General features: G+C 27.0%; 1 protein-coding gene across 13 annotated transcripts in view; it reads left to right on the top strand.

The window, feature by feature from the left end:
- Tm1 (tropomyosin 1) overlaps nucleotides 1–8,054 on the top strand; it is a 51,084-nt gene extending 43,030 nt beyond the window's left edge. For 6 of the 13 annotated variants that reach the window (XM_035874055.2, XM_035874041.2, XM_035874037.2 and 3 more), the window contains one exon: nucleotides 1,503–3,228. In XM_035874055.2, the coding sequence (XP_035729948.1) occupies nucleotides 1,503–1,585 (83 nt within the window). In that variant the 3' untranslated portion in view covers nucleotides 1,586–3,228. Of the gene's footprint in view, nucleotides 1–1,502; nucleotides 3,229–6,743; nucleotides 6,944–7,632 lie in introns of those variants that run through there. The other 7 variants (XR_014981978.1, XR_014981976.1, XR_014981977.1 and 4 more) reach the window with 2 other exon arrangements.
- The last annotated feature ends 4,153 nt before the right edge of the window (nucleotides 8,055–12,207 follow it).

Below are 12,207 nucleotides of genomic sequence, written 5' to 3'. Positions count from 1 at the left end.
TACCTCAAAAGCATGTTTAGTAATATCATGTGGCATTGATATTTTTGTCATTGATATTATTATTATTATTATTATTATTATTATTATTATTATTATTATTATTATTATTATTATTATTATTATTATTATTATTATTATTATTATTATTATTATTATTATTATTATTATTATTATTATTATTATTATTATTATTATTATTATTATTATTATTATTATTATTATTATTATTATTATTATTATTGTGCTCACATATTGATAGTAAGAAAGAGAGAAGAGAGAGAACAACAATGATGAATCGATAAATTAATTATCGACAGCAAATATATATTATATAACATAATATATATATATATCGCTCGTTGCTATATATATCGTATTGTCTATTGAAATTTCTTCAAGATTTCAGATCACTTTGGCGGTATATATATACATATAGATGTATATATTAATAAAAAAAAAAGAAAAAAATAATAATAATAAAAAAATAAAAAGTAAAAATAAATAAAAAAAATATAAAACATATCGAGGTAATCGGTTATCAAGCAACTATAATTAACAAATGAATAACATTAATCGACGTTTGATTTGTGAATACGGCTCCTAATTATGAACATTAACGCATCGACTCGAGCTACGTTCCATGAAAATCCGATTTTTGTATGCACTTCTTTTTTTTTTTTTTACCGTTGTATAACATAATCGAAATAAACAATGAGAACATTCATCGATTATTTGGAAAAATTTTATTTCAAAGAAAAATGGAAAAACAATTTACATACTGGCCAATAAAATTTCATGATTTTTTGCAAGAAAAAAAAAAAAAGAAGAATCGGGAAAGTGAAAAATTTTTTTAATTTGCACAAACGAAACAATAAATAAAATAAAAGCAAAGAAAAGAAAAATAAACAAGAAAGTTGAATTAAAAAATCGGATTTTTATAAGGACCCACGAGAAGCTTTAAATTAAAAAAAAAAAAAAAAAAAAGAAAAAAGAAAAACAAAAAGAAAAATGATATTAAAGCACAATGATGATTATCGATAATCGTGAAGTAATCAAAGAATTAAGCCTTTCATTATTTTTCTTTTTGTCTTTTTCTTTTTCTTTTTTTTTTTCTTTTTTTGCGGTTTTTCCTGTTTATATGAAAATGCAGATATATTCTTTTTTTTCTGGTTTGCAAGCTCGTGTGCCGTGTTTTTACTGTTGCATCGACTAAGTCCTAACTATTGTGAGCCAACGCTCCCCCCTCTTTACCCCTTCGCACCCCCATACTTATTTGCCAGCATTTTTGCGAGAACACCTTTTCCACCCTCATATCCCCCACTTCGTTCGTCTTAGTTCTCTAAACAACAATGATAAAAAGAGAAATATACAAGAAAAAAAAAAATAAAAAAAAAACTAAAACAACCCCGCGAAAAATCCATTCATTCTATTGGCTCTCTCGCGTACGTGTTCTTTTGGACACACCCCTCTTCTTCTCCCTCTATAAACGGTAATCTTTACAGACGACCTCGCAGCCGAGAGAGAGAAAAACAAATTGCTCCAGGAGGAAATGGAAGCCACCCTGCATGACATCCAGAACATGTAGATCGTGTGTTGGTCTGGACGTTCGTGAAATGATAACGATAATAACAATATACAGATCATAAACATATAAACAAACAAACAAACAAATAAACGAACGAACGAACGAACGAACTGAAAGAAAAATAAACGATGCGACAACAACAACAACAACAACAACAACAACAACAGCAACAACAACAACAAAAGAGGATGATAACGCATACACAGAGAGAAACAGATATATACACATACACACACATGTGCGCGTGCGCATATATATATATATAAAATATATAATATAGAGAATCGAGTTAAAAAAAAAAAAATAAAAAAGAAAAGAAAGAGGAAAGATAAGAAACACGCACGTACGTTATAAACATAATGAAAAACAAAAAAAAACGGATAAAAAAAGACAAAAAGATATTAATAATTGATTGATTGATTGATTGATTGATTAAGAAAAAAAAAAAAGAGAGAGAGCAGAAGAGAAGCAGCAACGTATATATTATAGCGAGAAAGAGAAACGAGCCACGCTTTATTATTAATAAGTTTATTATTTTATTATTTCAATAATTTTCCAAGGCGCGCTCGCGTACGGATTATTTTTTCCGTGTGGTGGTGCACGCTTCTTAAGTAGTAACAGTAGTAATAATAATAATAACAATAATAACAATAATAATAATAGTTATAATAATATACGTACACATATATATATGTGTGTATGTGTATATATATATATATATATATATATATATATATTAAAATACGTTTCTCTCTCTTTTGCGAGAATCAGTCTAACGTGTGTGTATGTGTGCACGCGCATTATGCGCGTGCGTGCGTGTATGTGTGTGTATGTGACTAATGCGTGATGTCTCTTAGTACGTGTCTTACGTATGAATATGTGTGTGTGAGCATGAATGCGTTGTCTCTCTGTGTATACAAGGAGGAACAACAAATAAGGAAAAAAAAGAGAAAGAGAGAGACAAAAAGTATAAACGTATATGTACCCCCCCCCCCCTCTGTGTATGTGTGTGTGCGTGTCTGTTTGTGTATGCGTGTAAGCGTGCGAACGAAGTGAGAAAAAGATAGTGATAGTGATAATAATAGAGATAGAGAGAAAAAGAGAGAGAGAGAGAGAGAGAGAGAAAAAAGAAAATAACTAGAAATAATTTAAAATTCATACGTGTCTCGTACTATCGTGAATTCAATCGATACGATTACGACGATCACAAGAATAATGACGATGATAATGATAATAATGATGATAATAATAATGATAATGATGATGATGATGATGATGATGATGATCAAATTACTTAGTTGCTATATGGGGAGGATGTTGATACAGGGTTGGTGGGAACAGAAAAATTTCTTTAAAAAAAAAAAGAAAAAAGAAAAGGAAAAAAAGAGAGAAAAGTCATCGTAAAGATTAATTAAATCCTTTTACACGTGACTTTTACGAGCTAATTTTCTTCTTTCTTTCTTTCTTTTTTTTTTCTCTCTCTCTCTCTCTCTCTCTTTCTCTCTTGGTTTTTCCCCTTCCCTTCGTATTGGTAAAACAACAAGAGAGCCTAATTGCGATCCTAGGAAGAAGAGGGTTACGAAAAAAAAAGAACAACAAAAAAAAAAAAGAAAAGAACAAAGAAATAGAAAGAAAAGAAAAAGGTATACCTAAATCGATTTTTAAATATCACCTACGTGAATCTTTTGATGGTCCTCGCATCAACCAACCCCCCCCCCCCCCCCACCCGTCCACCCCCCATCTCCATGTATTGCATTAGGTGTGTTATACTACTCTCTTCTATTAATTAATTTTCTTTTTTTTTTTTCTTCTTTTCTTTTGCTTTTCTTTTCTCTTAATCGACAAACATTCCTCGTTACGAAAAGACGAAGATGAAAAATAAAAATAAATAAGTAAATAAATAAATAAATAAATAAATAAATAAATAAATACATACATAGATATATACATATATATATATACATTCCTAGGGGCTCGTTTCTCTCGTGGATCTCGATCTTTTCGTTCGAAAAGAAGTAAGAGAGAGAAAGAGATAGATAGATAGATAAATAGATATATTGATAGATAGATAGATAGATAGATAGATAGATAGAGATTAATATCTCTTTTCTTCTTCTCTCTTTTCTTTACCTATGACTATTAATCTTTTCTCTCTCTCTCTCTCTCTCTCTCTTTCTCTCCCTCTCCCTCTCTCTCTTTCTCTCTCTAATTCTCTTTCTCTTTCTCTTTTTTTCTCTCTTTCGGGATGAGTAATTAAAAAGCGTGCATTTAATTACGTGACGCCCCACACTGCCAAATCGTCAAGCGGGTTCGTCCTCTCTTCATTGAAGTTTTTCTTCCGCCACCCTTAACTCGCCTGCACCTGCCTACCTATCCAATTCCCTCCCCCTTTCTACTTTCTATTCAACCCTTTGCCATCTTTATTCCACATTCACATTTCTTTTATTTTTCTTTTTTCTCTTTTAATTTCGTTCCTTTTAAATCTTCACCATCTTATCATCGTTGTTGTTATTATTATTATTATTATTATTTTTATTATTATTATTATTATTATTATTATTATTATTATTATTATCATTATCGTTATTACTATTCTTTCTTACTTTCGAGTAACATTATAATAATGATTCGTTAATCAAGTTCGATCTTCTTTTGGACGATATTTTTTTTGGTCTTTCTATTTTTCTTTTTTTTCTTTTTTTCTCTCTCTTTTTTAATTATTTTTCGAATACAACAAAACGAAAAAAAAAATGAAAATAATATGAAGACAAGGAGAGAGAGAGATAGAGAGAAGAGTGAGAGTATGTGAGAGTATGTGAGAGAGACAGATTGAAAAAAAAAATATTTAAAGGAAGATTTTATTTGTAGAAAGACTTGAAGGGCATCCGAGTTGCTAAATGTTCATAGATAAATAGAATCGCAATTATGAAAGATAAAAAAAGAATAGAGTTCTTTCTCTTTCTCTCTCTCTCTCTCTCTCTCTCTCTTTCTTTCTTTCCTTTTCTTTTTCATTTTCTTTTTTATCTTCAATGAAAAAGCACAATCGCGAATCGCGCGAGTCGTTGCGTAAAAACATTTAATTAATTTTATTAATTATTTCACATCCACCGACACCTCTCCGATCTATATTATTCTCTTTCACTATCACTCATTCACTCATTTATATACAAGTTTTCTCTTTCCCCTTTTACCCCATTCTTAACCCTCAAAACCCCAACCTATTGAACTCCTCATCCCTAGCCTATCCGTTACAAAGATAATGTTTTAATAGGAAAAACAAAACGAAAGAAATATTATAATAATATTATTATCAACAAATAAGAAGAAGGAGGAACGATATAAACGAACGAAATGGGAAATGCAGATAGATAACGCATATACATATAAATTGAGTTTACATAAAAACAAAAAAAAACAAAAAAAGATAAAAAAAAATAAAAAAAAAAATAAATAAAAGTAAAAAAAAAATCAATTTCAACACGAAAGAGAAGAGTTTTAGTTTATTAATTTACTTAATATTAAAATAAACGAATGGAATGATAATAACACTCTAATAACACATTGTAATAATAATGATTATTATTATACATATACATATATATTACTATTATTATTATTATATATATATATATACACATATATATATATAAAACTGTTTATAATATATATTTTAATTTTGAAAAACCCGAGTGTGTGTGTGCAGTTTGTTGTTGTTTTTTTTTTTTTTGTTATCTTATCTTTTCAATTTTTTTCTTTTTCTTTTTTTCATTTTTTCTTTTTGCAATTTTAACTGTTCTTTGTTTGTTTTATTATTTTATTTTTTTTCTCTCTTTTGCGCTCTAACAATATCCATCTTTGATCCAATGTTTTTTTTCTTTATCTGTTCTTTTTTTTTTTTTTTTTTTTTTTTTTTTTTTTTTTTTTTTTTTTTTGACATTAGATGAAAGAAATAAAATCTAATAAAAATAAATAAATAAATAAATAAATATAAATATCCATGCAAATAAAATCAGCTGCGACTGACAACTGCGTGTCCACGCGTCTAATAAATATGTACATATATATATATATATACACATACATACATACATATATATATATATATATATGTGTATACATAACTGGCTGCGCCTGCCTGTCCGTTAAAAACACCCGATTGTGATCTTGCATGTCTTCGTACACGAAGAGAAGTGAACTACGTGATCGCTGTTGATCATCGCCGAAATAGTAAGTACTATCCTGCTTGTTGTTTTTTGCTAATTAACACATCCTCGTTTGATATTAAAAGAGTACGACGAGATTTTCTTCTTCTTTTCTCTTTTTTTTTTTCTTTTTTTTTTTTTTTTTTTTTTTTCTTTTTTCTTTATATTTTAATTTTTCATATACTCCTCGTCGTACTCTTTTTACCTTTTACCTCGAATTTTTAATTAAATATAAGAACGACATTAATTTTTTAATTACTTTTCCTTTTTTTTTTTTATTTTTTTATTTTTTACTTATTTATATTTATATTTTTTTTTTTTGCCGAAATTACGTGCTTAATATTAATATTATGTGAATAATTAAAAAAAAAAAAAAAAGTTTAAGTTCTAAAAAATATATCTCTATAAAATATGATACAATAATTCGTACAATTAATATAGTCTAAAGTATACTTATCTATTAATTACACAGTTACGTGCGAAAAAGTTTTTATGTTATTTTAAAAATCAATAAATAAAATTTTTCCTCGAAAACCATTTTTTTTTTCCATTTCATCGGATTGTATTAAGTAACAATTACCTACTTAATTAAAAGTCTTCGAAAGTGTCTCGATAATAAATAAATAGATTTTTAATATAGATCTACGATCTAAAATAGATCTTTTTCGATCCAATCTGTATAATTAATATAATCTTTATATAGTTAAATAATTAGTATAGTGATAATCAATAATTAATTGATAAATTGATACACTGATAATTAATTTAATTCAAATGCCAAGCTACCGATAACAAAAATAACACAGGAAACGCTGTTCATCTATTATTATTATTATTTTTTTTTTTTTTATCAAGTTTGTATATAATTAATTAAAGAAGTAATTATATTAATATATTTATATTTATATGTATATAATACTGCTTTTCTCCCTAAATAACATTGCTAATGCTTGCAGATGAGATGGTGACAGAAAAGGAGAAATACAAGGAGATCGGCGATGGCCTGGATAATGCATTTTTCGAACTCTATGGCGTCTAACAACGCCACTAACCATCCCCCTTTAACGCTTCAACCAAAAATTCAAAAAAGAAAATTAAAAAAAGAAAAAAATATTACCTTTCTTACAGTCTCGCTTGCTCTCTTAACACGTATTCCGTAAGTTTATTAAGCTGTAACGCTTCTTAACATCATAATTGCTTCGCCATGAAAATAAACAAAAAAAAGAACAAATAACAATAGTAAGAAAAAAAGGAAGAAATAACAAAATCTAATCCATTAACTAAAAACACTGCTATTTCTTTTTTCTTTCTTTTCTTCTCTTATTTCAATTATTAACCTTCTGCGATTACAGGACACACCAGCGGAGACTTTTTTTTTTCTTTTTTTCTTTTTTTGTCGATAAAGTTATACAAATTTCTGTTTATATTTTTATTTATTTATTTATTTTTTATTTTTCTTCTTTCCTGATATTACAATCACATTTTTTGCATTACCGATCGTAGAAAAATCGTTTACAATCTTATTAATTACACATATGTACATTACATATATATATATATCATACATACATAAAGGAACAATGATGCTTTATAATTTGTTCGATTACTTCGAATTCGAAGAATGAATTAAAAATCTATTACTCTGAGTTCCTCAAAAAGAAAAAAAAAAAAAAGAAAAAAATAATACTAATAATAAAATGAAAAGATAAAAAGTAAATAAATAAATCAAAACTTACGAAACGAACACGGTTCGTTCGTATATATATATATATAAAATCTTCTCGTTATTATTTTTCTTTTCTTTTCTTTTCTTTTCTTTTCTGATCAATTTTCGCTTCCTTTCAGACGAGCTCGTCCACGAGAAAGAGAAGTACAAATACATTTGCGACGATCTGGATCTTACCTTCACCGAATTGGTTGGTTAAATTTAATCTTGTTGAGGTAAAAAAAAAATTCAACGTCTTCATCAAAACAACCCCTGCTGTCGATTTTCTTTATGAAACATCATACGAAAAAAAAAGAAAAACGGAAAAAAAAAAAAGATAACAAGTGTTATATAAATCGTCGTAGCCCCTTTTTCACGGCACGGGCTGGCTGCTGCTATTATATATACAACAATAACAACAACAACAATAAAAGCAAAAAAAAAATATATATATATAAATATCTAAATATACATTATTACCCACGATGTATAACATAATAATGTATTTTACTAATGTAACTATCTGAAATCGTTGTATATTATATAAATACGTACCGCGTTATTTATCGTTCTTCAATATTTTTTATATATATATCTCCTCCCATCCTTCAGTTTCTCCTTCTCATTCTTCGTACCTTTGTTCTATTCGTAATTTCGCGCCAAGAATTCGTTTTTTTCGACAACAGTGACGATGCCATCTCGCGACGTTAACTCGAAAACTCGCGATCCGCGCGAATTTCAATATCATTTCAGACTGTTATGTTAGACTGAAGAAGAAAGGGAAAACGAACCGTTTATGTAATTTTTTAAACCTTTTTCTTCCTTAAAAATAAAAGAAAAAATCATTTTTATTTATTTATAATAATAATAATCAAGTCCTCTCTCTCTCTCCTCGTTGAAAAACTCCATCCGAAATTACAAAAAAAAAAAGAAAAAAAAAGAAAAAAAAATTGATACTCAATTTTTTATACCATTTTTTCCTAATTGATAATTTTTATTAATAATAATCAATCATCCCTTCTGCCTTCTCACTTTTTCTCTCTCTCTCTCTTTCACATTGAAAACCTTCGTTAAAAATTAAAAAAAGAAAAAAACAAAAATTAATCCCTCGATACTAATCAACAATCTTTTGTTAATTTTATGATTTTATTTTCACTAATAAAAGTAACAATAATAATAATAATAATAATAATCAAGCCTTAATCATTGAACACCTTCAATCTGAAATTTAAAAAATTATAATAATAATAACGATAATAACAATACTGACCAATAATCTCTCTCTCTCTCTCTTTCTCTCTATCTCTATCTCTATCTTTCTTTAGTTAATAATATTAAATATTAAAAAAACTAAAATATATCTGTGTATACCAACTAACAAATCCATCCAAACTAATAGCACGTTCCCTCCATTACAGACGTCCTGGTAAACGAGCGCTGTAAGTACAAAGCCATCGCCGACGAGATGGATCAGACGTTCGCCGACCTCGCCGGATATTAACGAATTGGCTGAACGATTTACAAGCTGGTCTATTATTGAAAATAAAGAAAATTGAAAAAAGGGGGTTAACACGTACACACGCGTATACACATATACATTCACAAAGGGGGGGAAAAAAGGGAAATGTTCAATGAAATTGTTATTCACGCTACGATAAAGAAAAATGAGACACTGCCAAGTGCACGCTAACACTTTTCTGACATGTCCAATTAATTTCAACTTTGGCACATACGTCAGACTTTGCAAAGAAAAAAAAAAAAAATATATATATATATATATATATATATATATATATATTTAACCCTTATGATATTCCATTTTTATATTTTATTACTTTTAATTTCGTTTAGGAATTACTTGATCATGCATCGTAATTTATTAAATATCATGTATATTATATATAAGGGTTAAATATATTAATTAAATATATATATATATATATATATATATATATATATATATATATATATGTTGCACGTATACTTACGTATATTATTGAAGGATAAAAGATCGAGTAGAAAAAAAAATGGGGGTAGATATATTCCTCCTCCTTAAAAACCTTGTAAAATCATCTGAGCGTAAAATTATGTGCGCAAGGCGTAAGCTCGTCTAATTAATGAAATTGTTCTTTTGTTTTGTTTTTTTTTTGTTTTTTTTTTCCCATCCATTGACCCTTTGATCATTAATCAATGTCTCGCGTACGATTGTGCACAAATGTTCTATTCGATCCTCGATCTAATGTTTCTCCCCTTTTTATCAATTTTTTCGCGTGGTTCTATGCTTGTTCGAAAATAAAAAAAAAATAAAATGTTTGTAATAAAAAAAAAAAAAAAGAAAAAAAAAGAAAAAAAAAGAAAAAAAAAGAAAAGAAAAAAAATCGCTTCGTAGAGTTGGTAAGCTTATTTTCATTAGCCTTCGTAATAACTATAACGTATCGTTCCTAAGTCCGTTGAAATAAGTTGTTCGCAGCTTTTTTTTATGTATATTAAAAAAAAAAAAAAAAAAAAAAAAAAAGAAAAAAAACAAATCAAGAAAAAACGTGTCAATAACGCTCACATTTTAATGAGAAACATTCTACGTACCGTACATACGACAAATTAAACATAAAAAATGTATAAGCGTTACTTGACCGAACACTCTTAAAAAAAAAATATATATATATATATACATGCATATATATATCTCTGTGTTCATTTAATACAATTTCGACGAGGTTTTGGAAAAATTTTGGAAAAAAAAGAAAGAAAAAAAAAAAATAGAGAAATAAAACAAATTTGTGAGAATTTCGTTCTTGAATAAGAACAACGTCAACAAAAAAATGATTGTAAAAAGTATATTAAAAATAATGAAAACGAGAAAAAGGATGCAAATTGTTTATCTGTGAAACCAAAGTGCAAAAAGAGAGAGACAGAGAGAGGGAAAGAGAAAGAGAAAAAAGAAAGAGAAAGAAAATAATAGTAAAATAAAATAAAATAAAATAAAACGCGTGTCTACGACTATGTAAGAAGAAATTTATGCTTTCAATGAAATTTTAATTTCGTATAAAGATTTGTACGCTTAAGAAAGAAGAAAAGAAAAGAAGAAAAAAAAAACGAAAACAGAAAAAAAAAGGATCCTAAGCATTCGTTGTTTGTAATTAACGTTGACAATCGTTCTCGATATATATATATATATAATAATAATAATAATAATGATATATAATAATCTTTTACATAAAAACACACATTCCGACGAATGATATTATATATTAATAACAATAATTAATAATCTCTCAATCGATCGTTTTATCTATATATCATTTAGTTTCAATATTGTCAAGTAATTAATGCGGTCTAATTTATATAAACGAGATATTACATCTCCCATCGTTTTAGATTCTAAGTAATTAATAATAATTCTTTTATCGTTCTCCTAATATACTTTTGAAAAATTTCATGCGTTTAAATTCGCGCTTAAATACGAGCGAAGGCTATGCCGCTATTGTTGCTGCAATTGCAATTTTTGTACAATCGACAAAATTCGAAGAAACAAAATAAATGACAGCGCGCGTACAGAAAGAAAATGTGCTTTGAAAGCTAAAGTGAGTTTGATAATTAAAAAAAAAAAAAAAAAGGAAGAAGTACTCTTTTTTCTCTTAGTCATCATATAAGGTTTATGAAATTTATTATTAAATATAAAAAAAAAAAAATAAATAAATACTAAAAGTAAGACCAATAATTTGTCTCATAAATAATGGACTAAAGATCTCTTAAGTGATATTGAAAAAATCAATTGTTCTCTTTCGTAATTAATTAGGTTTGCATTTTAGATTTGAAATTTTACATGCCAGACTTGTGGTTTTACGATTTAAGGGGAAAATAAAGGAAAGGAAAAAAATATTTAATCCAAAAAGAAATTATTAATTTTGAAAATCATCTAAAAACTTTTGGCTCATCCATCCATCCATCCTGACAGAAGATATGCATCTTCTTAATTTGACCATATTCAAACAGGACTATTGCTATCACTATTATAATAATAATAATAATAATAATAATAATTATTATTATTATTCTTATTACATATAATAATAATAATTATTATTATTAATGAAGATGCAAATATTTTATAAATTCGTATTCTTATGAACGTTTATGAACAATTACGAAATGTAATTTACAAGTCAAAATATTCGACGAGTGTTTTGAAAAGGAAAAGGAATTAATGGATCGGTCTTAAAGATATATATACTAAATAAATAATAAGAAAAAACGAGTTACATAACATACATATTCATTATTTATGATTTTCATATCATAATATAATATTATCTGTCTAAACACAACGCTAACATATATTTCTGTATGTTTTTCGAATCGTAATCATATATCATTATTATCATTTTCATCAACATTATCATTATCATCATCATCATCATCATCATCATCATCATTATTATTATTATTATTATTATTATTATTATTATTATTATTATTATTATTATTATTATTATTATTATTATTATAATAATCTTATCAGCAAAATATTTTTTTTTCTTTTCCTTTATAATTACAAAGAACTGCTTAGTAACATAGATATCTCAAGAAATATGATTTCTTTCTTCGCGTATCACGAAGTCGACCGACGGCGTTGCGAGTGAGAGTGTTCTCTAAAACAACGTATTCGATAATAGTCATATCATTCTTTCCACAGATCGCATAATTATTTATCATTA

Source organism: Vespa mandarinia, chromosome 3, assembly GCF_050613455.1.
Source record: "Vespa mandarinia isolate Hongniang chromosome 3, ASM5061345v1, whole genome shotgun sequence".
Classification (NCBI taxonomy): domain Eukaryota; kingdom Metazoa; phylum Arthropoda; class Insecta; order Hymenoptera; family Vespidae; genus Vespa; species Vespa mandarinia.
This window is presented reverse-complemented; position numbering and strand designations above follow the sequence as displayed.